Genomic DNA, 26,439 nt, shown 5'->3' on the forward strand with positions numbered 1-26,439 from the left:
TGCCCAGTTGCCCACCACACATCCAATCAACATGTCTGCTGTTGTCTACCTTCTGTGAACAAAACAAGACTCGTGGAGAATGGCAGACGGTGGAGTTGACGAGCTATCGCAGCTTGAATATTTGTCTTTGGTGTCCAAGGTCTGCACGGAGCTTGACAACCATCTGGGAATAAGTGACAAAGATTTAGGTGCGTATTTTGTGGCCGAGAACTGCCGCTCAAATCGAAATATCCCAACTAGCTAGCTAACTAGCGAGCATATGCTAAGTAGCTAGCTGTTGTTAGTTAGTTAGCTAGCCACAGTGTTCTATGTAAACTGGCATGTTTATTTTCTGGACTGTTGCCATGCACAACATAATGTTAATTACCGTGGAATGTGTAGGCTTGTTGTAAAAGCGCAACATTGAAAGAATCTACGCTTCGTATTGTTTCAACGTTAGTTAAGCTAATAGGAGTTAACTGTAAATGTCCTGTTCATTTGTAACGTTAATTTGTTCATTGTTGCAGCTGAATTTGTCATCGACCTTGCTGAAAAACAGCCGACCTTTGATGGATTCAAAGCTCTTTTGCTTCAAAATGGAGCCGAATTCACAGTAAGTTCAACGCAAAATACTATATTAAGCAAATAGTCGTTAGCTAGCTAGTTAACTGTAACGTTACGTGGTAACTAACGGTTTTGTCTTCTGTTTGTTGTTTATCGTAGGATTCTCTCATTGGTAATTTGCTCAGGCTCATTCAGACTATGCGACCTCCATCCAAGTCATCTACGAGTAAAGGTAAGTTAATGTAGCTAACCGTTGAGCTGCCAAAGTAACGTTATTATTTAAGTTTAGTTTGTAACAATGTTTAACTATTAAAAATCGGATTGGGTCCTGCTTTGGTTGAACTCTACTCAGAGCTAAAAAAAAAAGCATATTTGAGAGAAATTTCCCCCAAAATACTGTGTATTTTGTACTTGTATGTTGTCTATTATTGTACTGTGCAACTGCTACATATCTCTAGTTTACTTGTACAATGTCACATAGTGTTATTTCATACATTTCTCCCTTGGGAATAATCAAAACTAGAATTAATTTATAACTGTCCTTTATCAGCCTCTGATGCTTTGGTCAAGCCGAAGACAGAAAAGGATAGGTTGAAGGAGCTGTTTCCTGCACTGTGTAGAGCAAATGATCCAGTGCCAAAGGTACGTTGCTTTAACACATTTGTAGGGGGTATTTGTTTGACTTGTAACCATTAATACAAAACAAGATCCTGACATGTTGACTGATTGTTTTTGTTAAAACACTTAAAGCACACAATTAAACATAAAAAGAGACAGGAGGTACATCTCAGTTCTCTTAAATTGCATCCCTGGCTCCTCCACTTGCCTCCCTACCATGGAAGGAGAGAGGTAACGAGGAAATGTGTTTTAGAGCAATGAGACGTAGTTTCCTCTGATGCGTCACATGAGTTTGTCAGCTGGACAACTGGACTGGTGGAGTTAGCAACCCTTCCAGCTCAGTGTTTCCTTTAGGAATTTTTTTAGCAGTGGGGGCAGGTCTGTCTGAACAACCCCGCCCCGCCGTCAAATGTTTTACGTATGAAACAGAACTGACACTTCGCTGCAACACAAACAAATATATTTATTCACCTCTATTCACACACAATGAGGCATATTTTCAGTTGTGATTGAACTGTATTTTTTGAGGGCATTTAATATCTACAACAGGTCTACACTTAGAACGGAACCACCGCGGTGACGTTTTTGGTGGAGCTGTTCGTTTAATAGTGGACTCGGAAGAAAGTGAACGTTTTGACAATAAACTACATCAACACAAATTAAACTGGACGGGCCCAATAACCTCTGAATAGTTCTACTTGTTGTTAAATTGCAATGTGAGCGGCAGGATAATTTAAAAGACAACCGCGACTACATTTTTTTGTACAGCCCTATTTCTGATACCGTGGTGGCAGAAATTTTGCCATGGTGGGCCGCCACTACAAAATCAACATAGAGGAAACACTGCAGCTGCACGGCTTCCGGGAAGGTTGCTCTTGTGTATCCGCACTTATAGCTTCTCGGTGATCCCTCCTCGATGCTCGCTCCTCGGGGCAGAAATAAGAGCTTTAAGACGGCCTTCACGAAGGAGGAGCAGAACAACTTCCGGCTCAGCAGAGGAGTGAGGAGCCATCAAATAAGAGACATGAGATGCACCTAATGTCTACAAATGCCTTTGCTGACATGTTTTTAATTTTGATGGGTGTATGCGTATTCTCAAAGTTAGAAAAAGGTGTTGTGTACCTGTGACGACCAACATGCCTGTAGCATAATGCAGTTTTCCAAAAATGAATTTGATGGGAGAACTAAACAAAGATGTTAACCAGTGAAAGTTGAATGGTACTGTACTGTGCTGCTAACTGTTTTTGTTTAATTGACTTTTTCTCAGAAGCTACTAGATGAAGATGATGTGAAGGTAGCAGCTGATGCCATGAAAGAGCTGGAGATGTTTATGCCCAGTGTCAGTGGGACAGACTCCAAAAGCAGCAAGAGCAGGTAAGATGACTATGGGCATCGGTCACATTTTTATTTGCCTTCTTGAAATGGATGTAAGTGATGTTTGCTTTGTTAAATATAGGAAACAAAAATACCACAACCAGCAAATATGCACTTCTATTAAGTTTGTGTGAATTAAACTTTTTTTTTTTTTTTAACAATTGCATGAAAACGGTGGCTTGTGAGGTTTACTTTATTGTACTTTTCCCACTCATTTATACAGGTCAGAAAAGAGCAGACGCCACAGCAGAAGTCGAAGCAGAGAAAGAGACAGGCACAGAGATCGGGACAGAGATCGGGAGAAGGACAGGAAGAGACGGCATCGCTCAAGGTCCAGGTCTCGCTCCAGAGACCGTGATCGGCACCGAGATGGAGACAGAGACAAAGATCGCGGCAAAAGAAGAGACAAATCTTCCCGCTGGTCTGAGCGCTCACCTAGCCCCAAAAAAGACCAAGACAAAGACTCTGACCGCTGGAAGGACAAACATGTGGACCGGCCACCACCAGAGGAACCTTCGGTTGGGGACATATACAATGGCAAAGTCACCAGTATTATGCAGTTTGGTTGCTTTGTTCAGCTGGAGGGATTAAGGTTAGTATTAAGTCACCAAAGTGCCATTAATACAACTTTGGCTTAGCCTACTGGTTACTAAGGAAACATTATTTATTTTTTTGTCCCAATTATCAATTCTGCAAATCGAATGAAACTCTTCAGGTCTGTGCTCCGGTTGCAAATGCAGTTCTATGACGTATACATGGCAGATAAGTGCCCAGAAAGGAGCTGTATTTTTCAGTGTTTTATTCCGCGAGTAAAGTTGACCATTTTGTTGTTTTCTGTATGTAGGAAACGATGGGAGGGTTTGGTCCACATTTCCGAGCTGCGTAGAGAGGGCCGTGTGGCCAACGTGGCTGATGTTGTCAGCAAAGGCCAAAGAGTCAAGATCAAGGTTCTCTCGTTCACCGGCTCTAAGACCAGCCTCAGTATGAAGGTATAAAGAACGGACAACAACGTATTGAACAGATTTACGTCAAGTTAGTCTGAAGCAGAATTTGTGGGTTTACAGATTTCCTTGTGTGACCCAGGTTGGAAAATTGAGATTTTGATAGCACCCATGGTACTTTATTAATTAAATGATTTAAAAGATTTGTGTCTGTGTGTTCAATTTAATCTGATATTCCATTTATATCAGAGCAGGTAATTGAACAAAATTGACTTAATTAGTGATTAAGCTTCTCTGAATTTCCCATTAGAGATATTTGGAAAGTGTATTTGGAAATATTAAGTTCAATCATCATGGGATCTTCTCTCAGGGTAGACTGACTGTTTTCCCCTGAATTTCCAGGATGTGGACCAGGAGACAGGAGAAGACCTGAACCCCAACAGGAGGAGGAACGTAGGCCCAGACGGAGGGGATGAGATCTCCATGAGAAACCCCGACCGGCCGAGCAACCTGAACCTGGGACACCCCCCTGAGCTGGAGCAGGACGACACCTTGGAGCGCAAGAGGCTCACCAAAATTTCTGACCCAGAGAAGTGGGAGATCAAACAGGTGGGTCTATAGAGTATGGATTTCTGCACACATTTAAGGTGGCAGAAGAGGCTTTGAAGAAAACACTGAATCCCTTTGTGGGTTTATTTTATCACATGCTAGTCTCTCATTGCCAGACCTATCTCCACAGCGCAGCCAATGAGGGTCTAGGCTAGTCCACAACATTCCGGGATGGGAGAAAAACGTGCTCTGGTTTATTGACATTTCTTTAAACCAATCTCAATCGTCTTGGGCGGCGCTAAGCGCCGGACGGAGCAACGGTGCCTCTGCAAAATAGCCTCGGGAAGGAACTTGTTTTGGTGGAACGTGTGTACGTTTAGTCATGCAACAGAAAACTCAGAGTGGAGAGAGAGTCTAGCTAGCTGTCTGGATTTACCCTGCAGAGATCTGAGGAGCAGTTAACCATAGTCCTCATAAATCCACCAGAGTTTAGAACGCCAACACAAAGGAAGCAGATGGTGAGGGACATCCGGCCGAAAATAAAGGACATCCGGCGGAACCTATAGCGGCACCGGAACAATCCCATTAAATGAAACGTCGTCTGTATAGACTAATCGCATGCCAATTCTCATGCTCATGTCTGTCTTTAGATGATTGCTGCCAACGTCTTGTCCAAAGAAGAGTTCCCTGATTTTGATGACGAGACAGGGATCCTTCCTAAAGTTGATGATGAAGAGGGTAAGAAGTGGCGCACTACAATTTATAACCAAATACCTGCAAAACTAATGCCATTTCCATCAGCATGCTAACACACTAAACTAAACTAGGGAACATTATACCTGCTGATCAGCAAGTTGGCATGCCAGTGTTAGCATTTAGCTCAAAGCACCACTGTGCACAGAGACGCTAGCATGGCTGTAGACTCATAGTCTATGGCTTGCTTCATGAAATATAACTTGTGGATGAGTGGACTGCTTGCTGATTGATCTTGTTCACTGCCATTCAGATGAAGATTTGGAAATTGAGCTGGTTGAAGAGGAGCCCCCCTTCTTGAGGGGACACACCAAACAAAGCATGGACATGAGCCCTGTCAAGATTGTCAAGGTATGGGGTTTGTGTGTTCTCACATATTTTGCTAAATACACAGGGGGGAGACTACACAAGAACTAAATTGAAACGCACAGTTTAGTTTAGATGTACTTTTGACACCGTTTCTGTGTGATTTAGGGAGAATGCTGAAATATTTAGTTAGATTTATTTCAGCCATCCATCCATACATATTTAGTAGATAATTTGTTCATTGACTGAGAAGCTGTTCAGCACACATTTTCAGTGACTGTAAATATATACAGCATCTATATCTAAGCAGCATGGTCTTGCCCATAGAATCCCGATGGCTCTCTGTCTCAAGCGGCCATGATGCAGAGCGCTCTGGCTAAGGAGAGACGAGAGTTGAAGCAGGCTGCACGAGAGGCAGAGATGGACTCCATCCCCATGGGGTTGAATAAACACTGGGTCGACCCGCTGCCAGACGGTAAGAAATCAATTAGATGTGTGCATTAAGTTATTTCTAAACCACAGATGTCGATGCTGAAGTACAATTGAGCAAATCCCAGTGTCTGCAATAAAAACATCTGCCAGCTTGAAATTTGCATACTGATAACCTTCACCTCTGTCTTCAGAGTTTTATGTTTGCTCTTGGCATAATCCAGTTTGAAAAACAATCTGTGCATGTCTTTATCAAAATCAAGCACAGACATGAAACTTGCTGAACGATGGCAGGCAGCACCCCTCAGGCTTGCCAGTACTGGAGATGGTTATCTGGTTTCCTGCAGCCCCATATCTGGCCGGATGGAATAGTCTTGCCATGGTTCAGTGTTCTTTTATCCCCTCCATGGCCCTAGGTGGTCTAGGCACTTTCCAAGTGTGGGCATTATCCTGCAATAACCATGAAGATCTCGCAGTGACATAGCTACAGATGCGATGAGATTTTAGTTGTTAAACACAGTTTTTCTTCATTATCGAGCACACTTCTACTCCTCTTTCACAGTTGATGGTAGGCAGATTGCAGCTAACATGAGAGGCATTGGCATGATGCCTAATGACATCCCAGAGTGGAAGAAGCATGCTTTTGGAGGCAACAAGGCCTCTTATGGAAAGAAGACCCAAATGTCCATCCTGGAGCAGAGGGAGAGCCTGCCTATCTACAAGCTGAAGGAGCAGCTCATTCAGGTTTGTCACAGTTTAAAAACAGATTTAGTTGTATGGTTCACATGGGAGTTTATACATGATTTTGATTAGGTTCTGTTGAAAATGTGATTATCCTTAAACAGGCAGATGTTGATGCTTAAGTATGCTCATGCTTTGAGATGTGTTAAATGGAAACATCTGCCAAATGCAAATTCCCAGATTTCTTCAATTTTGTTTGATATGCTTTTTATTCTGGTGCTGCTTAAGTTTGAACAACCCTCTACAGAAATGTGGCTAAAGGACAAAATACAGTACCGATTCCACAGTGCAGGTGGTTGCATCGTCTGTAGGTTTTTTTTTTTTTGTATTACCCATGTTAGTTTTACTCTTTTCTAAACAAAGACAAAATGCAAAAGGGGGAATGGCAGTGACTCAAGTGCCAGTTTGTAACATTTGCTCTCTGTGTTGATCTGTCACAGGCTGTCCATGACAACCAGATCCTGATTGTGATTGGAGAGACGGGGTCTGGTAAGACCACGCAGATCACTCAGTACCTGGCGGAGGCAGGCTACACCACCAGGGGAAAGATTGGCTGTACGCAGCCCCGTCGTGTGGCCGCCATGTCAGTGGCCAAGAGAGTCTCTGAGGAGTATGGTTGCTGTCTAGGCCAAGAGGTGAGTGCTTCATCATTTATTGTCTTCACATTTGATGATGATGGTAAAATCCAAAAAAATGTATATTTTGAAATTGTTTAGTTAAATCTCTAAAGAGCTAATATAGATATTTTTTTCGTCTAGGTGGGTTACACCATCCGTTTTGAGGACTGTACTAGCCCCGAGACGGTGATCAAGTACATGACGGACGGTATGCTGTTGAGAGAGTGTCTGATCGACTCTGAATTGGGCCAGTACGCCATTATCATGTTGGATGAAGCTCACGAGAGGACAATCCACACTGATGTTCTCTTTGGTTTGCTCAAGAAGGTAAGCCAGATGAGCAGAGGCTTTTGTGTTCATACATTCAGGGGAAAAAGTTGGGTGACATGTCAGTAAAAGAGACACTAAGTATTATTTTTTTGTCTTTCTCAGACTGTACAGAAACGCACAGACATGAAACTGATTGTAACATCAGCCACATTGGACGCTGTGAAGTTCTCTCAGTATTTCTATGAAGCGCCCATCTTCACCATCCCAGGAAGAACTTACCCAGTAGAGGTTCTCTACACCAAAGAACCTGAGACAGACTACCTGGATGCCAGTCTCATCACAGTCATGCAAATTCATCTGACGGAACCTCCAGGTATGATTTTAGACAAGACAGATGTCTTCAGTAGACCCAAACATCAGTCCACGTCTGAATCCACCCTTCCCTTGTCTCTGTCCAGGTGACGTCCTGGTGTTTCTGACTGGACAGGAAGAGATCGACACCGCTTGTGAGATCTTGTACGAGAGAATGAAGTCACTGGGGCCTGATGTTCCCGAGCTGATTATTCTTCCGGTTTACTCTGCCCTGCCTAGTGAGATGCAGACAAGAATCTTTGACCCGGCTCCCCCAGGCAGCAGAAAGGTGCCTATATTTAACAGTTCTCTTTTTTTAACATGGGAATATATATGTATATATTACATCTATTACAATTTCTGTATTAATTAATGTTTTGTTTGCTGCATGATGGTCCAAAAATATGCTGCTTCTGCAAATGATTATCTTGGTTATCTTTCTGCACTACTTATATAAATGGTCATTTATTTTGGTATGAAATGTCCTGTAATATAATCAATCAATAAATAGTCTGTGTTATAGCTTCTAATGTTGTCCCATTGGATCTTCTACTTACAGTAGTTTTTTTTTTTTTTTAAGTTTGATACGTCTTATAGTCTTACAAAAGCCACTTTACTGGCCAACGCTGGCATTTCTAGAACAATGTGGTAAAATGTAACAGAAATAGGCCCATGCTGAGTTTAATAGGCAGTGATGTTTATGTATATATTTTTTATGTGGAATAATCATTATTTTTTTTCCCTTAAGGTGGTCATTGCCACAAACATTGCAGAAACATCTCTGACCATTGATGGAATCTATTATGTAGTGGACCCTGGTTTTGTCAAGCAAAAAGTGTACAACTCAAAGACTGGCATTGACCAGCTGGTTGTGACTCCTATCTCACAGGTACTATATTTATGATGTACTTAATATTGCAGGAGAAGATATATCCTGATATTTCAGCATGATGTAATTAAAGCCATTGCCGAGCTTACTGAATTATTTTAAAATGTCAATTTCAGGCCCAGGCCAAGCAGAGGGCAGGTCGAGCCGGCAGAACAGGCCCAGGGAAGTGTTACAGGCTCTACACCGAAAGAGCCTACAGAGACGAGATGCTGACCACCAACGTGCCGGAGATCCAGAGAACCAACTTGGCCAGCACTGTGCTGTCTCTGAAGGTAAGTTACTGACTCTTCTAACACCTCTGTCTCTGAAGGTCAACAGTCACTCTGCAACCATCGTGTTACTTCTTATCTTACCCAGAATGTGTGGGTTTAGGATGAGCACCAAGTAGAAACGTAGCTTAGATGTCAAAGGAATGGATCGTGGATGTATATGGAGCAGAAAGTTAAAGGCAGAATATCGCCTCCTATCCCATAACTGACCCTGCAATGTTCTGCAAAGATGCTGCATTAAACATGGAGGGCCCTATTTTAATGATCTAAGCGCATGGCGTGAAGCGCATGGCGCAGGTGCGTTTAGGGCGTGTCCAAATCCACTTTTGCTAGTTTGACGACGGAAAAAAGGGTCCATGCCCATGCATGGTTCAAAAGGGTTGTACTTAGTGTCTTTATTAATTCATAGGTGTGTTTTGGGCGTAACATGCAATAAACCAATCAGTGTCATCTCCCATTCCCTTTAAAAGCCAGGCGTGTTTGTGCCTTGGCGCATTGCTATTATGATGGCGAATTTGCACCGTAATATTTTTATCTGTTTTATCTTTTGTGTGTGTGTGTGTGTAACAAGCATAGTGTGTGCGCGCTGTGCATAAGGCTAGGCACATTTTACTAATGCGCTGTTAAAATAACAATGAAATGCTGTGCTATTGACTTTAGACTAGGGCTGCAACTAATGATTATTTTAATCGGCCTAATTAATTTGAATCAGATAATAAAAAAAACATTAATTTACATCAACTCAATACATACTTACATGTTGCTTTTGTTAATAGTTGTGTAAAGGTAAGTAACCCAAAGAGCAGATACAGACAACACACACACACATTCACTTGAAGCTTATTCATTAAATTATTACCATCATTGTAGTAAGTGCAAGTTAAGTTCATTCGTACACCACATTTAAACACAGCTTAAGATGACCAAGTGCTATAAAAGAACTTTAAAATGAAATTAAAAAGTACAACACACACAAATATATTTGTCAACAATAACTGATATGGGACAAAGCACAGAATATATACATGACAATAGATTGAAAAATGAATGGGCCAAAAAAGGCGAGTGAATAAAAACGTGTCTTTAGTCTTGCAAATTATACCACCCCTGCTTTACTACTGTTATTAACGAGCTAACGCTAGCTTGTCATGCTAGTCAAGCTGGATAACGAGTAAATGCCACACCAGCACCAGAAGAGCTACTGGAGGGATGTTACGTTCCTCACTTCAAAACAGAACAAAAGTAGGATTCCGTAGTGACTTTACCCTGCTGTTGAACTCCCTTCCTCCTCATCAAGGACTCCAACATGTTTACGTTTTAGGTGCTGAATCATCACCGTGGTGCGCCTGTGCCATGCCATGTCTCTTTTGCTTATCTTGCAATTAACACGTTTCGCCATGTGTTTCAGAACAACGTTACGGGTCTCTCCGGTCTCTCTCCGTTTTTCTTCTACCCCCGCTCTGCTCTCTTTTCTTTTCTTTCGCGCTGCTCCACGCTGTGCTGCTCCGCTCTGCGCTCAACTCAATTTATTTATTTTTATCTCCGTGACTGGGTGGCATATTGATACAACGAACTGATAATGAAATTCGTTGCCAACTTTTTTTAATAATCGAATTTTAACGATTCGTTGTTGCAGCCCTACTTTAGACCAGGTTTTTGTTGGTCAATGGTGCGATCACTTCCCGCTGCCTCAAGATAGCAATACGCCCAGAATTCACCTGAACACACCTCCCTGTAAGACCAGCAAAGATGGACGCAGGTGCATTTGCTATTTAAACGACGTGGGGCTGGACGGGAAAATTGACAACTGCGTCGGGTGTAAGATAGGACCCGGAGTGTGTTTAAGTCAAGTCACCGGTCAGGGACAGCAGTTCAACGTGTGAATGTTTCTAGTATACTGCCACTTTATCAGTCAAATAAAGTTACTTTATGTCACGTTAATTGAAACATCTTATCTAATTTCCCCATTCTCATTATTTGTCAAAGTAATCGTTTTAAGATTTTAGTTACTCAAAGACAATTCATCTCTCTTGTATACAGGTTTGCAATGCAGTAGCATTTAAGTATTATTAATTAAAGGACCAAAAGTTGCAGCTGAACTTCCTCAGCCTTAAACTTAAGGTGTTTATTAATATTATGAACATAATACATTGCCATGGTCTTTCATCTTTTATTTATGTTCCGCCCACCAGGCAATGGGCATCAATGACCTCCTGTCTTTTGACTTCATGGACGCTCCACCCATGGAGACTCTGATCACAGCCATGGAGCAGCTCTACACTCTGGGAGCTCTGGATGATGAAGGCTTACTCACACGGCTGGGCAGAAGGGTGAGTAATGCTTTTACTTGGTGGTTTCCCTCAGCTCCCTCAAAGATGAAGAGAATAAATCTACATCCAATTACATTTATGCACTTTGTAGTTCGTTTAAAATGTTTATGCATCAGTGTGTGGTTGCTTGTTTTTTTTCTATTATGACCTTCACTTCCCTTTTGTCTTTATAAGCATTACCCCGATAATTGTTATCTTTTCTTCTCTCTGCATCCGTCTTCTAGATGGCGGAGTTTCCTCTGGAGCCCATGCTGTGTAAGATGTTGATCATGTCCGTCCATCTGGGCTGCAGTGAAGAGATGCTCACCATCGTGTCAATGTTGTCTGTGCAGAACGTCTTCTACAGGCCCAAGGTATGTCCGCCACGAAACCTTGTAGTAAATATGACTTTGAAGCGTTTTCTGAGTGGGCAGTTTTCTAATATATAAAACATATAAAAACAAGACATGGGGTGTTGAGGTATCAGATGAACACAGATTGAACACCTCAACACCCCATGTCTTGTTTTTATGTCTGTGTGAATGTCTCTTTGTGACTGGAGCCTTGTCAAAGAAAATGTTCTGTAACCCTTGTGTAACAGACAATAAATAATATCTTATATTTCAAGACCTGGGTCAAACTTCATTATGATCGTGTTTTTTTAATTAGACATACAACATTACTGTGTCACAGTTAATGAAAACTTATGAATGGATTTTTGAAAAGCTTATTTTCTCTGTCTATTCATAGGGTAAAAAAGAAAAACAGCTTGAAGTTTAATAAAATAACGTATAGACAATTTAGTCAATGGCTGTTTATATTTGTGGACCAATTTAAAAAATAAATAAATAAATAAAAAAAGGGAAAAAAGAAATTATAAAATGCTGCTTTTAGTTTTGTTTATAATTAATTTCTGTCTCTGGGTTTTTGCAAAAGATATGTCCAGGCAGTTTGGAATTTCCCTTTTTTGCATTTTCAAAATGATATTTGAGTTTATTTATCATGACAGTGACAGTTTGTCCCCTCATCATTTGATTTGGATTTTCTCAGAGTAAAGATCCAATTCAGTGTCTCGTTTTGTTTATTTCTTTTTCTTCTTGTGTTAAAGGACAAGCAGGCCTTGGCCGACCAGAAGAAGGCAAAGTTTCACCAACCTGAGGGGGATCACTTGACCCTGCTGGCGGTTTACAACTCCTGGAAGAACAACAAGTTCTCCAACCCCTGGTGTTATGAGAACTTCATTCAAGCTCGCTCCCTGCGCAGAGCCCAGGACATCCGCAAACAGATGCTGGGTATCATGGACAGGTATAATTGTTAAGATGGCAAGGCAGAACAACAATACATGTTAGCAACTGAGTCTGAAATAACACCAATATCTGACTGTCTGCTCATGATCCTCCAACATGCTCTCTCTTCTCTTCAGACATAAACTGGATGTGGTATCTTGTGGCAAAGCCACAGTACGGGTCCAGAAAGCCATCTGCAGTGGCTTCTTCAGGAATGCAGCTAAAAAGGATCCTCAAGAAGGCTACCGGACCCTTATAGACCAGCAAGTTGTATACATCCACCCCTCCAGTGCTCTGTTCAACCGCCAGCCTGAGTGGTACGACAGCACCTCAGTTCAACCTTTTAGCAGTTAAACAAGAAATAAATGTCCTTTTTTTTTATCAGTTAATTTCCAAATGTGACATCCTGCCTCTCTTATCTTCAGGGTTGTGTACCATGAGTTGGTGCTGACCACCAAGGAGTACATGCGGGAGGTGACCACCATTGACCCTCGCTGGCTGGTGGAGTTTTCGCCTGCCTTCTTCAAAGTGTCCGACCCCACGCGCCTCAGCAAGCAGAAGAAACAACAGCGCCTCGAGCCTCTGTACAACCGTTACGAGGAGCCCAACGCTTGGAGAATCTCTCGTGCCTTCAGACGCCGTTGATATGCGTGACATCACCAATACAGAACAACGTTTTGACAGTCATGAAGTCGGCTGCATCGTCCTGTACCATCTAGTGGTTGAAGTTTTTAGCATCCCAACTCAACTTCAAGCTGTGTATTCACTTCTCCTTTTAAATGTGTACACGTTGTACATTTTCCCCCAGAAGTTCCTACAATATGGTAATTTTAGTGTCATTATTTTAGGAAACCCAGAGCTATTTGCTTTTCATAGCACTAATACAGGAACAATAAGATCCAAATCTGTTCTGTTACGACAACAGTTTTATAGATAATCTTCTGAGGAGATTCTGAAAAACAGTGGACTATTTATTTTGACTGTAAATTGTAATAGCATGTTATGCCAAAATACAACCTGATGGGATCATAATGGAGTCTTTATGTTTCACTAGTCAATACTTGTCAGAGCATAAGGATTGAACGATTGTTTGATAGATTTTGTACTGTAGCATGGACAGCTTTCACTCACTTGTCTGTGTATCTGAGACTGTTGCTTTGCTTTACTTGCCAGTGAAACTATAAAAATATGTCCTCCAATAAATGCAAATTTTTCTTAACCCTGTTGGATTGTGTTGTGAACTTTAATTCGATGGAAATGTACAGTACTATGTTAGTGTTTGGAGATTGGTGTTGTCTGTTAACTAAGCCACACAGAAACAAAAAATAAAACTTAGACATTTGACTGGGAAAATTTTAAAAAATGACAAGAAATGCAACCCTTAGGAAAAGTCTTAAACTGGACGGTTTAATATATAACCCTAACACATTGTGGTCTTTTCTATGAATGTAGTAAATGTACTCATTATGCAGAACGGGCCATTTCAGAATCATACTATTATATGACTGGTTTATAATAAGTAATGCATTAATGTGTAATCATCACTAATAAAGGTGGGACTTTTAAAAAAAGAAGAAAAAAAAAAAAAATATATATATATATATATACACACACACACACTTCTGGGTAGCTTATCCATAATACATCATCATTTATTAGGTGGTTTGTATCTGTATTAATAATCTGAATCTGCAAAGTAACTAGTAACTAATTAAATATAGTTGTGTAAAAAGTACAATGTTTGCCTCCAAAATGTACTGGACTAAAAGTATTAGGTAACATTGGGGCATCCTGGTAGCTCACCTGTTTGAGAGTGCACCCCATGTACCAAGGCTCAGTCCTTACGAAGGGGGTCTCGCCCTGGGTGTAATTCAATGTAGAACCGACCCTGCTTGGTGCATTCCCACCACTAAGGTTTTAATGTGTTATCTGCCTGTTGACCGGTAGGGGGCAGCAGCAGCACTTAAACACTTTTGTTGGAGCTTTAACTAAAGAAGGAGAAGTAGAACCGTTTCCTGGTCCGGTCAAAATAAATACAGAGAAATGGCTGCTTTAGACGAAATAAAACGTCTTGAATATTTATCTTTGGTGTCAAAGGTGTGCACGGAGTTGGAGAATCATCTAGGAATAAGCGAAAAAGACCTGGGTAACGTTACGCTACATGACAACATTGTTTTTTCATCTACAGAGCTAACTAACTGTTTCAACGTCTAGCTATGTTAGCATGCAGCTAAACAGCAGTTGATGTTTTGCAGCTGAATTTATCATCAGCCTGGCCGAAAAACACCCAACATTTGAGGAATTCAAAGCAGCTCTGTTAAAAAATGGAGCAGATTTTACAGTAAGTGTGCAAACAAACACCTTCAATTTCATGTTTGTTGCTGTTGTATTGTATTTACACCCATGTTTCTTTTTTTAAGGACACCTTTGTTGGTAACTTACATAGACTTATTCACACCATGCGAGCCCCACCATCTACAAGTAAAGGTACAAAGACTTTTTAATTAATTTTATGTAACAATACCTTGTGTTTTACAGCTATGGGTCCACTGTTAAATGATCTCTTCTCTGTTGTGTATGACAGCTCATCAGCCAACACGTGAGGACAGGCTGAAAGAGAAATTCCCTGCCTTATGTAAACCAGATGATCCTGTGTGGAAGGTAGGGCTCATTAAAAACAGGGTGTCTACAAGTACTTAAAAAGTCTTAAATGTCTTAAATTAAATTGTATAAGTTGTAGGCTTTAAAAGTCATTAAATAGTCTGAGATTTGTGAGGTCTTAATTGCCACAAACATGTTATCTAAATTCATTTATCTTTTAATTTCTTATTGTAAAAATGGGTCAAGCTGTTTTGCATGCAAATCCACATTTCTGATGTAACTAATCTTTAAACTTACTACTGTCTTATGTAGATCAACCTGACTCACTCTAATAACCATATTCCTACATAAAAGCAACCTCTTCACGTGACCACATATATACTCTATACTTACCTGCAATACTTTCAAATGTCTTTAAAAAAGCATTACATTTGAGTGTCTGATACCTGTAGACACCCTGAAAAAGGATGGCAGGCAATTAAAGCATTCTTCTCTCAACTATATTTTAACCTTTGGAGCTTCTGGCAAACCTCTAAAGAAAAATACAACTCTTTGTCAGTGGGAAAAGTTTACAGTTTATAGTATTTCTGGAACTGTTGGCACTAATTATTACCTCTTCATCAGTTTCCACCACGCCACACAGATAAAGATGATGAGCAGGTTGCAGCAGCAGCCATGAAGGAGCTGGAGATGCTCATGCCTAACTTCTGTGGAACAAGCTCCGATAATAGGTAAAAACCTATAACACCTGCCACTTAGAAAAGAAGCTGATAGTACAAGAGAGTTTATGATATATTTTAAAATCGAATTGTCTCTTTAAAACTGACAATCAGAAAATCAGACTTGTCTTTTTCTTATTTGCTCCTCAGAAATTTGCCCAGTGACAGAAGTCGAGACACAGACAGGCAGACTGGATGTCAGCAAAGTCGTTCTCGCTCAAGATCAAGAGATCGGGAAGGAGAAACAAACCCTAAGCCCAAAAGGAAACGAGTGTCTCGCTGGAGTGACCATCCACCCAGCCCTCGCAAAGACGATGACAACAACAACAGTAGCAACAACAAGAATGATAACCGAGACTCTAACTGTTTGCGTGATAGACTTGTGGATCGCCCTCCGCCAGAGGAGCCTGTTGTTGGCGACATCTACAACGGCAAAATCAGCAGTATTATGCAATTTGGATGTTTTGTGCAGCTAGAGGGCCTCAGGTCAGTCACAGAAATGGTGTCTTTACAGCCATGCACACCAACACATGTTTTGAAAACATCTTGTTTTGATGTTTTTGTATTCCAGGATTTCAGTGTTGCTTGAAACATTTCAATATTTCTCCCTTTTGCACTCACATTTGAGTGTTTTTATATAATGTTCTGGTGTGTGCGCCCTGATCCTCCAGACCTGTATTATGAAAATGTTATTGTCTGAAGGAAACGCTGGGAAGGCCTGGTGCACATCTCAGAACTGCGCAAAGAAGGACGTATAGCCAATGTGGCTGACGTGGTCACCAAAGGCCAAAAGGTGAAGGTCAAAGTGCTGTCATTCACTGGAACCAAAGCCAGCCTCAGCATGAAGGTGAGTTGTGTAGCCGTCGTACAATCATACAGCCCGGGAGAGGGACAGTCTGGTCAGCCATCTCCCGGTGTCCGCTGTCATCCTTCAGGTAGTGAAGCAGAGGGGCCCGTAGGGTCTGCACGAGCAAACCCACGTTTGTTGTGGGTATCATAGCAACGTTTTTATCCGTTTTCCCTTTTTGAATGATGAATAGATTACCGCCGCCTGCTGGTATGGAGAATTATTTCCTCTCCTGCAGGCGCAGAATGTACGTGGTACTCGGCCGTCGGCTGTAGTCTGTGTGGTGTGTTCCAGTGCTAATTTTTGACCACTAGTTCCTGGCCGTCGGCTTGGTGTGTCAGGGCCTTAAGATCAGAAGAAAAGTTGGTTTGTACGTTACTCCGCAAGGAAACGAGAGAAATTTATTGACCGTGATGAAAACGGTCTGACAGTAAGATGTGTGCAGATAATGTGTGAAAAGATGCAATCCTCTCACACTTTCCTCTCTCTCTCTCTCTCTCTCTCTCTCTCTCTCTCTCTAACCAGTTGATTAAAATAAAGGAGATACTAAATACCCACCTTAAAATGTTGACTCATACAAACAGTAGTATTTGTTGCTATTGATTAGTTAGTTATTGTAGGTGGATCATAAATCATGCATTTTCTCCCGATTTTAGACAATGACTTGAAATTAGGTCAGGGCATTATATCGATATTATATCGATATCGTGATATGAGACTGGATATCGTCATAGATTTTGAATATCGTGATATGACACAAGTGCTATCTGTCCCTGGTTTTATTGGCTGGATTACAGTAAAGTGATGTACTTTTTGAACTTACCAGACTGTTCTAGCTTTTCTATTATTTGTCTGTACCCACTTAATTATTATATACACATTAATGATGATTATTTATCAAAAATCTCATTGTGTAAATATTTTTTTGTAAGCGCCAATCATATACAATATCGCCGCAATATCGATATTGAGGTATTTGGTCAACAATATCGCAATATTAGTTTTTTTCCATATCGCTCAGCCCTACTTGAAATCAAACGTAACTTTGCTGGTTACAATGCATACAACATGTCATACACATGTTAAAGTAATCCATACATGTATTTGCAAAAACAGTTTAAGCAACACCCAAGACAATAATTGGTTTCTCAAATGTTGGCTAGAAATAAGTGGTCAATGGTTTACATGTTGCCAGGATGTCAACCAAGAGACGGGGGAGGACCTGAACCCCAACCGGAGAAGAAACCTGGACACTGCAGTCGGAGATGAAGCCATGAGGAACCCCGACCGGCCTGTTGAAGCCAGCGTGGTGGAAATGGAGGAAAACCCAACAGAACGCAAACGGCTTTCCAAGATAACTGACCTTGAAAAATGGGAAATTAAACAGGTATTCATCAAACTCATTCATGTAAAATTGATAAATTTAAGTCAGGCTGATGTCTTCCTTGGCTATGTTTATAACCATTCCGTTAAAAAAACAACAAAAAAAACATGTTCTCCCAATCAGATGATTGCAGCCAACGTACTTCCTAAAGAAGAATTCCCAGAATTTGACGAGGAGACGGGAATCCTTCCTAAAATAGATGATGATGAAGGTAAAACTTTACACTTTATTCTTACGTTTTTTTTGCTAAAAAATAAATAAAGTAATGTTGCATGACGATGTCTCTTTTTCCTCCACAGATGTAGAATTAGAGATTGATCTAGTGGAAGAGGAACCACCATTCCTGAGGGGACAGACTAAATGGAGCACGACCATGAGCCCAGTCAAAATAGTAAAGGTATACATTCAGACTTGTTGTTTGGGGTGTGGGTAGATCTATACAGATCATACTTAATATCTATTTAAATAAAATCTCGTGGAACTGAGTTGTAACTCACTCACATTCTTTGTGTGTATGTTTTACACTAACATACAATAATTTATTGCGTCACAACAAGCTCTGGATATTGGATACTACAATTATGTAGTTGAAGTTAAACCAACACTGGATGTCAGCAAAAACAAGATTTTCAGAGGTTGTTAAATTACTCTTTAAGCTTTCAAAAATCCCTGTCCAGAGCTCAATTCTCAATTCTACCAATAAACAACCTCCAAATTTATAGTTAAGAAATTGCCCTCTTTTGTCCTCTGCCTCACATCCTTAATTCCCCCCTATGGACAAATAAAAAGTTCTGGAGGAGAGAAAACACACAATGACACAGTGTAAATTCTTCATTATACTACTATTCTAGTATCTATTCATGAAGGTTGAAATATACAATCTAAAAACACAGACAAACACACACACACTAACAGCAGCTATAGAAAAGAAAAATGACTGCATATTTAAGAAGTTTCAGAATTAGAGCAGCTAATACTATCTGTAGATGGTACCCATTGGCACATTGCCATCTGCAGTGCTACCAGCACCTGCTGCTGTTACTTTTATTGCCAGTAGGTGACGTAGTTGGATGATGTTGAGGATTTATTTAAAATGTAGTACATTAGATACCTGGAAGTATTTAGTTTCTTCTATCATCCTACCAATAATTGTTTCCATTTTGTCCATCAGAATCCAGATGGCTCCCTCTCCCAAGCAGCCATGATGCAGAGCGCTCTTGCGAAGGAGAGGAGAGAGCTGAAGCAGGCGGCTCGCGCGGCAGAGTTGGACGCCATCCCTACGGGTCTCCACAAGAACTGGATAGACCCCATGCCTGATTGTAAGTGAGGCTACACATTTGTAATGATCCAGATAAATGAGGCTGCAACACCCTGACTGTGTGATTTTCAAGCATCAGTGGAACAAACGTTCAACCGTAAATTAATGATAGGACAAAGTCAATCTATGTTGTGTCAGAAAATGAAATGTAACCATCTGTCTTGTGCCAGGCCAATTGCACTGTTACATTGTTACCACGGCATGACTGGAGATGATTATCTAGCTGCCCCATGAGTTTACGCTGGCACACAGAGTCATAATGCACTGTGACTCTGCATTCTGTAGCCTGAGGGGATATCGGAGGCTTTACAAGTTCCTTCCAGTCCTGGTCACTACCTCTGGCTCATGGTTTAATAAAAAAAAAAACTTGATAGGATGTTCGTTATCATTGCAGTTAATCTAGATTAAACAAAATAGTGGGATCTTGCCGGAACTTTACATTAGTCCTTGTTCCTGTCCTGTACAGATGAAGGAAGGCAGATTGCTGCCAACATGAGAGGCATCGGCGCTATGCCTGTCGATCTTCCAGAGTGGAAAAGACAAGCCTTCGGAGGGAACCAGGTGTCGTATGGCAAGAAGACAGAACTGTCCATCCTGCAGCAGAGAGAGAGTCTGCCTATTTTCAAGCTTAAGGCAGAGCTTGTTCAGGTACGAGCAGTGGAGAGATGATAGGAAAACTGAATAAGAAAGGGGGACTTATGAATGATGTTTAAAAGGTGTTGGACAAGACCTAAATACCAAATTATATCCTACAACATATATACATCTACCCACTGAGCCATCAATGCACCCATGTTTTATTTGTGATTAACAATTTCCTTTTTTTTTTTTTTTTTCCGAGAAAACATTTTTTTTTCTTTTTTGGGAGCAATTTCGCAGGCAACAGCATTACAGTTCCATGTAACAGACAGGGCTTCCATTCTTTAATTTTTTCCCTTGATCTTTTTATCCCTCCCACAATCCCACCCCACCCGAGAGAGAACAGTCATCACTGTCAGGCAGAGATGCTAAAGATTCAATATAATTTAAGAGAGGTCGCCAAGTTATTTCAAATGAATTTAAGGAGCCATTGAGGGAAAATCTCCACTTTTCAAGTCTAGCGGACAGTAACACCTCTTTCACCCAACTGCTATGAGATGGAGGTTGAGGGTGTTTCCAGTTGAGGAGTATAAGACGCCTAGCCAACAGGGTGGCAAAGGCAAGAACGGTCTGCATGACTTTGGAAACAAAAGGCTGCAAAGGGGCACCAAACAAAGCCAAGAGAGGTTCAGGAGAGATGGCAGTGTTATATGCTGTGCTAAGAGTTTTGAAGATTTCCGACCAGAATGTGGCGAGCCTGGGACAGAACCAGAACATATGGGAATGGTCGGCTGGGGATTGCTTGCACCTGTTACAGGAGTCAGATACATTGGGGTAAATCCGAGACAGCCTCAAATTAGTATAATGAACTTTGTGTACCACAAACAGGTCGTCGGCATGTAACGATAATTTATGAACTTTCCCAGCTCTGATAATTCCCTCAAACCCACCCTCCTGACGCAGCCAGATGGCTAGAGGTTCAATAGCTATGGCAAACGAGGGGGGAAAGGGGACAACCCTGTCTGGTTCCACGATGAAGGGGAAATGGGGCAGATTGGAGTCCATTTGTGTGGACTGAGGCGACTGGGCTGGCATAAAGCAATTTTATCCAAGATATGAATTCTGGATTGAAACCAAATTTCTGCAGAACAAAAAAAAGGAAACTCCACTCCACCCTGTCGAAGGCTTTCTCTGCATCTAGTGAGATAATCACTTCCGGAATGTTAGAACTAGGAGAGCTAATGATATTTAAGAGCCTCCTCGTGTTATGAAATGAGTGCCTTCCAAGCATGAAACCCGTTTGATCAGTTGTTACTATACTTGGTAGGATCCGTTGGAGGCGTTGGGCTAGGATCTTTGACAGGATCTTTAGGTCAACATTTAAGAGGGAAATGGGCCTAAAGCTACCACACATGAGAGGGTCTTTGTCACTCTTAAGCAGGAGAGAAATGGAGGCCTCCGACAGGGTGGGAGGCAGACGACCCTCAGCAAAGGATTCATTATACATCCTCTGTAGGGCTGGAGTAATAGTGTCAGAGAATAGCTTAAAAAACTCAACAGTGATCCCATCAGGGCCTGGACTTTTACCATTCTGAAGTGACATAACTGCCTCCTGTACTTCCTTGATAGAGATTGGGTTTCCCAGCTCCCTAATCTATCATTAAACTAGTTTGGACCCAACTTCTTATGCACTTATCCATCCCATTTAGGATTGATCCATCTCCTCGAACAAATAATCTTGGGCTGAATGGATGCTCCTTAATCTCATTTTACCAGTGAATTCTTCCTCTTGACAGGCTGTCCACGATAATCAGATCTTGATCGTAGTTGGAGAGACGGGATCTGGTAAGACCACGCAGATCACTCAGTACCTGGCGGAGGCAGGCTACACCTCCCGGGGGAAGATTGGCTGTACACAGCCCCGTCGTGTAGCCGCCATGTCAGTGGCCAAGAGAGTCTCTGAGGAGTATGGTTGCTGTCTAGGCCAAGAGGTGAGTGATCCTTCTTAATATGTACAATAAATTATTACTGAGAGCCTTTCCTGTCATTTATTTTTTTTAACCTTCATTTTAGGTGGGTTACACGATTCGTTTTGAGGACTGCACCAGTACTGAGACAGTAATCAAGTACATGACCCATGGTATGCTGCAAAGGGAGTGTCTGCTGGACCCAGACATGAGTCAGTATTCCCTCATTATGCTCGACGAGGCCCATGAGAGAACAATCCACACCGATGTGCTCTTTGGCCTTCTCAAGAAGGTATTCTACAAACCCATACAATGTTTTCAAAAAACAGTAAATTCATAGCAACAACACTTTCTCATACAACAACCTCCTCTGTCTCTTTTAGACGATACAGAAACGCAAAGACATGAAACTGATCGTGTCCTCTGCTACACTGGACGCCGTGAAGTTCTCCCAGTATTTTTACGAAGCGCCCATCTTCACCATCCCAGGAAGGACTTTCCCAGTGGAGGTTCTCTACACCAAAGAACCTGAGACAGACTACATGGATGCCAGTCTCATCACTGTTATGCAGATCCATCTAACCGAGCCCCCAGGTACGGTTGCGTCAGAAACAGGTTTCCTTACACCATCTTGAATTTCAAGTCCCGGGGAAAAGTGGTGATTATTTTAAGGCGTTTTATACTAACTTTAAACCTAGTCATGCTCTGTAGGACAACATTAATTTGAATTGGCTTTTATGTTAAAAAAAAACAACAACATTCATTTTCTCCCTGTTCTTAATCCAGGTGACGTCCTGGTGTTTCTGACTGGACAGGAAGAGATCGACACCGCTTGTGAGATCTTGTACGAGCGAATGAAGTCACTGGGGCCGAATGTTCCCGAGCTGATTATTCTTCCGGTTTACTCTGCCCTGCCCAGTGAGATGCAGACAAGAATCTTTGACCCTGCACCCCTAGGCAGCAGAAAGGTAATACACTCTACTGGATAAGATTAAAGCTGTTAGATTGTTGGGGGCGTTTTTAGAGCCAGAAACCAGTTCTTTTACTTCTTATTTAAGTTCCGAAATAACACTTTGAAAATACCTGTCTTTGCTGAATTAAAGTACATTTTACTATAGGGTTTGGTGGCTTTTAATTTGTATTTTAATCTAAAGCTCAGCACAGAACAAATTATTTACCTCAAAGAGTAATTCATTTCTGATCCTTTTCATCACTGCTTACCACCAGGTCATCATTGCCACAAACATTGCTGAGACGTCTCTCACTATTGATGGAATCTACTACGTGGTGGACCCTGGCTTTGTTAAACAGATCGTGTATAATTCCAAGACGGGCATCGACCAGCTTGTGGTGACTCCAATATCACAGGTATATCCATTTTAAACCCCCCAACCCCACCCCCATTATTGGTAATGATTTGATAGATGGACTCTAATCCTTAAAACATTTCCTTGATGTGTTTTCAGGCCCAGGCCAAGCAGAGGTCGGGTCGAGCCGGCAGAACAGGCCCAGGGAAGTGTTACAGGCTCTACACCGAGAGAGCCTACAGAGACGAGATGCTGACCACCAACGTGCCTGAGATCCAGAGAACCAACTTGGCCAGCACTGTGCTGTCTCTGAAGGTAAGTTCCTGACTCTTCTAACACCTCTATTAATCAGTTTCCATCGGTCTAACTGCTTTTTGTGGTTGTGATAAAACATAAGCAAGGGTGTTGCTTTGCCTTGTGATTAGGAGATTTCAATCTGAACACAATTCATGACTCTGTTGCCCAGTTATTATTATATTCTTTTAGGCATTACCATTATTGTCACTGTGATTTTCTTACTTTCCCCCCTTTGCTCTCCTCCCCTCCCCTCCCCAGGCCATGGGTATAAATGACCTCCTGGCTTTTGACTTCATGGACCCTCCACCCATGGAGACTCTGATCACAGCCATGGAGCAGCTCTACACTCTGGGAGCTCTGGATGATGAAGGCTTACTCACACGGCTGGGAAGAAGGGTGAGGAGAATAGTCTGCACTCAGTCAGATTGTTGCATGCTAACCGATGATACAGCTGTATTTACTCGTATAATCTGTGCAAGTTTGTTTGAATGACCAACTGAGAAATACCTAGAATACATTTGTCCACTGTGTTCCAAGATCTCTGTCTAGGCATTTTGGTTTGATCTTCATTCTGCATACTGTCTGTATTTGATTCACACCTGTCTCTGTGGTTCAGATGGCGGAGTTTCCTCTGGAGCCCATGCTGTGTAAGATGTTGATCATGTCCGTCCATCTGGGCTGCAGTGAAGAGATGCTCACCATCGTGTCAATGCTGTCTGTGCAGAACATCTTTTACAGACCAAAGGTATGTGGCTAACACACGATGACAGTCATACTGACCACATTAGACTAGACTTACTTCTATAACATAAACATATGATTACTCTCCAAATCTTTGATGGGAAACATAATTAAAGCATTTTCAAGGCAACATGCTTAAAACCTTTGTGTAATAACACGTATCAGACTCTATGCTTGGTCAAAAGGCACAAAAAAAAATTCAATCCTTCCATTTTCAGGACAAACAGCCCCAGGCTGACCAGAAAAAGACAAAGTTCTTCCAGTCCGAGGGAGACCACCTTACGTTGCTGGCTGTCTACAACTCGTGGAAGAACAACAAGTTCTCCAACCCCTGGTGTTTCGAGAACTTCATCCAAGCCCGCTCCTTAAAGAGAGCTCAGGACATACGCAAGCAGATGATGAGCATCATGGACAGGTAGTCTTCTACGTCTTAAATTTGACTGTGTTTCAATCATTTCTTTGATTTTACTTTCCATATTTCAGTGTTTCATAGACCGCATTTAGCCTCCTATAGTGTGGAATGGAGAAATGACTGTAGATGTAATCATGGTAATTAAGATAAAGAAATATGCAGCAATGTATTTGAATGTATGTCAGAATTGAATAAAAATAGTCACACAGTATTTAACCTCAATCAAACATAATCTTGTTGTTTGTCCCTAGACCAATTTTGAGTGTACAAATATTTAACAACACTATATATTCCATAGACACAAGTTAGACGTGGTATCCTGTGGAACCGCTACGGTGCGGGTCCAGAAAGCTATCTGCAGCGGTTTCTTCAGGAACTCTGCCAGGAAGCACCCTCATGATGGCTACCGTACCCTGATTGACCAGCAGGTGGTGTACCTCCACCCCTCCAGCACTCTCTTCAACCGGCAGCCAGAATGGTAAGTCCTGATTTTATTGCTGAAATACTGCAGGGCTGATTTGAGGAATAGTCTCATCTGACTTTGTCGACAAGATTTCAATCTGTATCCCACAAACGTTATTTAGGCCTTACTTAGAGCTGTGTCTTTCTGTAGAAGTAAAATTAAAAGAAATGTTCACTGATTACAGCTTTTTAGTGATGTATTGTTAATGAAAATAATCTTTTAGTTGCAGCCCTTATCAATATTAACTGTTTTTTTTTTTTTTTCCCTGTTATACTCCCTGCAGGCTTGTGTACCATGAGTTGGTGCTGACCACCAAGGAGTACATGCGGGAGGTGACCACCATCGACCCTCGCTGGCTGGTGGAGTTTGCGCCGGCTTTCTACAGAGTTGCCGATCCCACGCGCCTCAGCAGGCAGAAGAGGCAACAGAAACTGGAACCTCTCTACAACCGCTACGAGGAACCCAACGCTTGGAGAATCTCCCGTGCGTTTAGACGACGCTAAATATCTCCTGTGCTTCACACTTTTATACCAGGCAAACAAACTTTGTTGGGCATACTGACACTTCATTTTGCTTTGCCAAACCTTCGAATGGACAAATGGTAATTAAACCTTAATTATTACACAGCTTTGTTGAATACTTGATTCTTGATTCTGCTGTCAATCACAGCATTCAACGGTCTGTTATTTCTGTATAGCAGAGTGCTGCCATGGACAGAGTTTTGATTATAGATCTAGGAAAATCTGTTTTTAAATCAATATTTTGTGTCAAACTATTGATTTCCCTAGTAAGTAGCCGTGCCAGGGATTATCCTTTACTTAATTGTTGTATTGGAATGTTTTTCACAATATTTAAGCTTTAAGTTACTTCAGTTATACTGATTTTGCCATGATAGCTATGTTACTATGACCAAGTGTTAACACTGAAGTTGGTCAACATTTTCTATATTGTATTTTTCATTTAAATATTTAACATGGGTGATTGAGATCTTTTCTTTCCGTCTTTTAAATTGTTTGTTTTTAGTTATAAATAACACTTGGTCGGTGTACTTTTATTTGCTGCTGCCTTCTAATTATCACATCTTGTCTGCATGTAAATATGGAACATTTGTTAAATGTGTGCACAGTATTAGGGCCAAATGCTGTTTCAGGTAAAGGAATAGTTTGACATTTTTGAAAAAATGTTGCTTTTTTACTTTTTGTCTGTGCAGTAAATATGAGGCTAGCGGTCTTTATTCCAAGCTAAGCTAACCGGCTGCTGGCTGTAGCTTCATATTTACCGCACAGACATGGGAGAGGTATGTTTTGATTTAACTCTTAGTAAGAAAGCAAATAACATTTCCTGAAATGATGACTGTTCCTATAAACCGCCTGAGCAGCTGAATCACATAATTAATAGGGTTTGTTTGTTTTTGCTTACCATAATCCTCCTTGCTCATTAAATGGAGGGGAAAAGCAGACTAGGTAAAGCATACCCACATGTGCCTTATAACAAAAACACAGGAAAGAATAGTCTGGATTTCAGTTAGGATATTATTATGGGTATTTATTAAGCAATCT

At 41.3% G+C, this 26,439-nt stretch overlaps 2 protein-coding genes across 2 annotated transcripts; both read left to right on the forward strand.

Moving 5' to 3' along the window:
• Nucleotides 1-13,469, forward strand: LOC144535811 (ATP-dependent RNA helicase DHX8). The gene is made up of 23 exons (XM_078278485.1): nucleotides 1-188; nucleotides 507-592; nucleotides 703-775; nucleotides 1,094-1,185; nucleotides 2,429-2,535; nucleotides 2,759-3,127; nucleotides 3,380-3,524; nucleotides 3,879-4,085; nucleotides 4,676-4,763; nucleotides 5,032-5,129; nucleotides 5,412-5,559; nucleotides 6,076-6,257; nucleotides 6,695-6,889; nucleotides 7,013-7,198; nucleotides 7,304-7,514; nucleotides 7,600-7,781; nucleotides 8,241-8,381; nucleotides 8,498-8,653; nucleotides 10,843-10,980; nucleotides 11,205-11,333; nucleotides 12,068-12,264; nucleotides 12,383-12,562; nucleotides 12,671-13,469. The coding sequence occupies exons 1-23, from the start codon at nucleotides 80-82 to the stop codon at nucleotides 12,888-12,890; spliced, it is 3,639 nt and encodes a 1,212-aa protein (XP_078134611.1). The 5' UTR covers nucleotides 1-79; the 3' UTR covers nucleotides 12,891-13,469.
• A 783-nt stretch (nucleotides 13,470-14,252) lies between these two features.
• LOC144535854 (ATP-dependent RNA helicase DHX8-like) lies at nucleotides 14,253-26,047 on the forward strand. The gene is made up of 23 exons (XM_078278590.1): nucleotides 14,253-14,391; nucleotides 14,501-14,586; nucleotides 14,666-14,732; nucleotides 14,830-14,906; nucleotides 15,471-15,577; nucleotides 15,716-16,051; nucleotides 16,268-16,412; nucleotides 17,608-17,799; nucleotides 17,920-18,007; nucleotides 18,096-18,193; nucleotides 18,968-19,115; nucleotides 19,581-19,762; nucleotides 21,490-21,684; nucleotides 21,767-21,952; nucleotides 22,044-22,254; nucleotides 22,447-22,628; nucleotides 22,888-23,028; nucleotides 23,127-23,282; nucleotides 23,523-23,660; nucleotides 23,881-24,009; nucleotides 24,224-24,420; nucleotides 24,716-24,895; nucleotides 25,164-26,047. The coding sequence occupies exons 1-23, from the start codon at nucleotides 14,289-14,291 to the stop codon at nucleotides 25,381-25,383; spliced, it is 3,564 nt and encodes a 1,187-aa protein (XP_078134716.1). The 5' UTR covers nucleotides 14,253-14,288; the 3' UTR covers nucleotides 25,384-26,047.
• The last annotated feature ends 392 nt before the right edge of the window (nucleotides 26,048-26,439 follow it).

Source organism: Sander vitreus, chromosome 21, assembly GCF_031162955.1.
Source record: "Sander vitreus isolate 19-12246 chromosome 21, sanVit1, whole genome shotgun sequence".
Lineage (NCBI taxonomy): Eukaryota > Metazoa > Chordata > Actinopteri > Perciformes > Percidae > Sander > Sander vitreus.

Excerpts from the sequence above, each read along its gene's own strand:
- LOC144535811 (XM_078278485.1), top strand. The coding sequence starts at position 80 with ATGGCAGACGGTGGAGTTGACGAGCTATCGCAGCTTGAATATTTGTCT. Across the intron at positions 5,560-6,075 it reads GGTCGACCCGCTGCCAGACG|TTGATGGTAGGCAGATTGCA; the intron begins GTAAGAAATCAA and ends CCTCTTTCACAG. Across the intron at positions 7,199-7,303 it reads TCTTTGGTTTGCTCAAGAAG|ACTGTACAGAAACGCACAGA; the intron begins GTAAGCCAGATG and ends TGTCTTTCTCAG.
- LOC144535854 (XM_078278590.1), top strand. The coding sequence starts at position 14,289 with ATGGCTGCTTTAGACGAAATAAAACGTCTTGAATATTTATCTTTGGTG. Across the intron at positions 18,194-18,967 it reads GCCCAGTCAAAATAGTAAAG|AATCCAGATGGCTCCCTCTC; the intron begins GTATACATTCAG and ends TTTGTCCATCAG. Across the intron at positions 21,953-22,043 it reads TCTTTGGCCTTCTCAAGAAG|ACGATACAGAAACGCAAAGA; the intron begins GTATTCTACAAA and ends TGTCTCTTTTAG.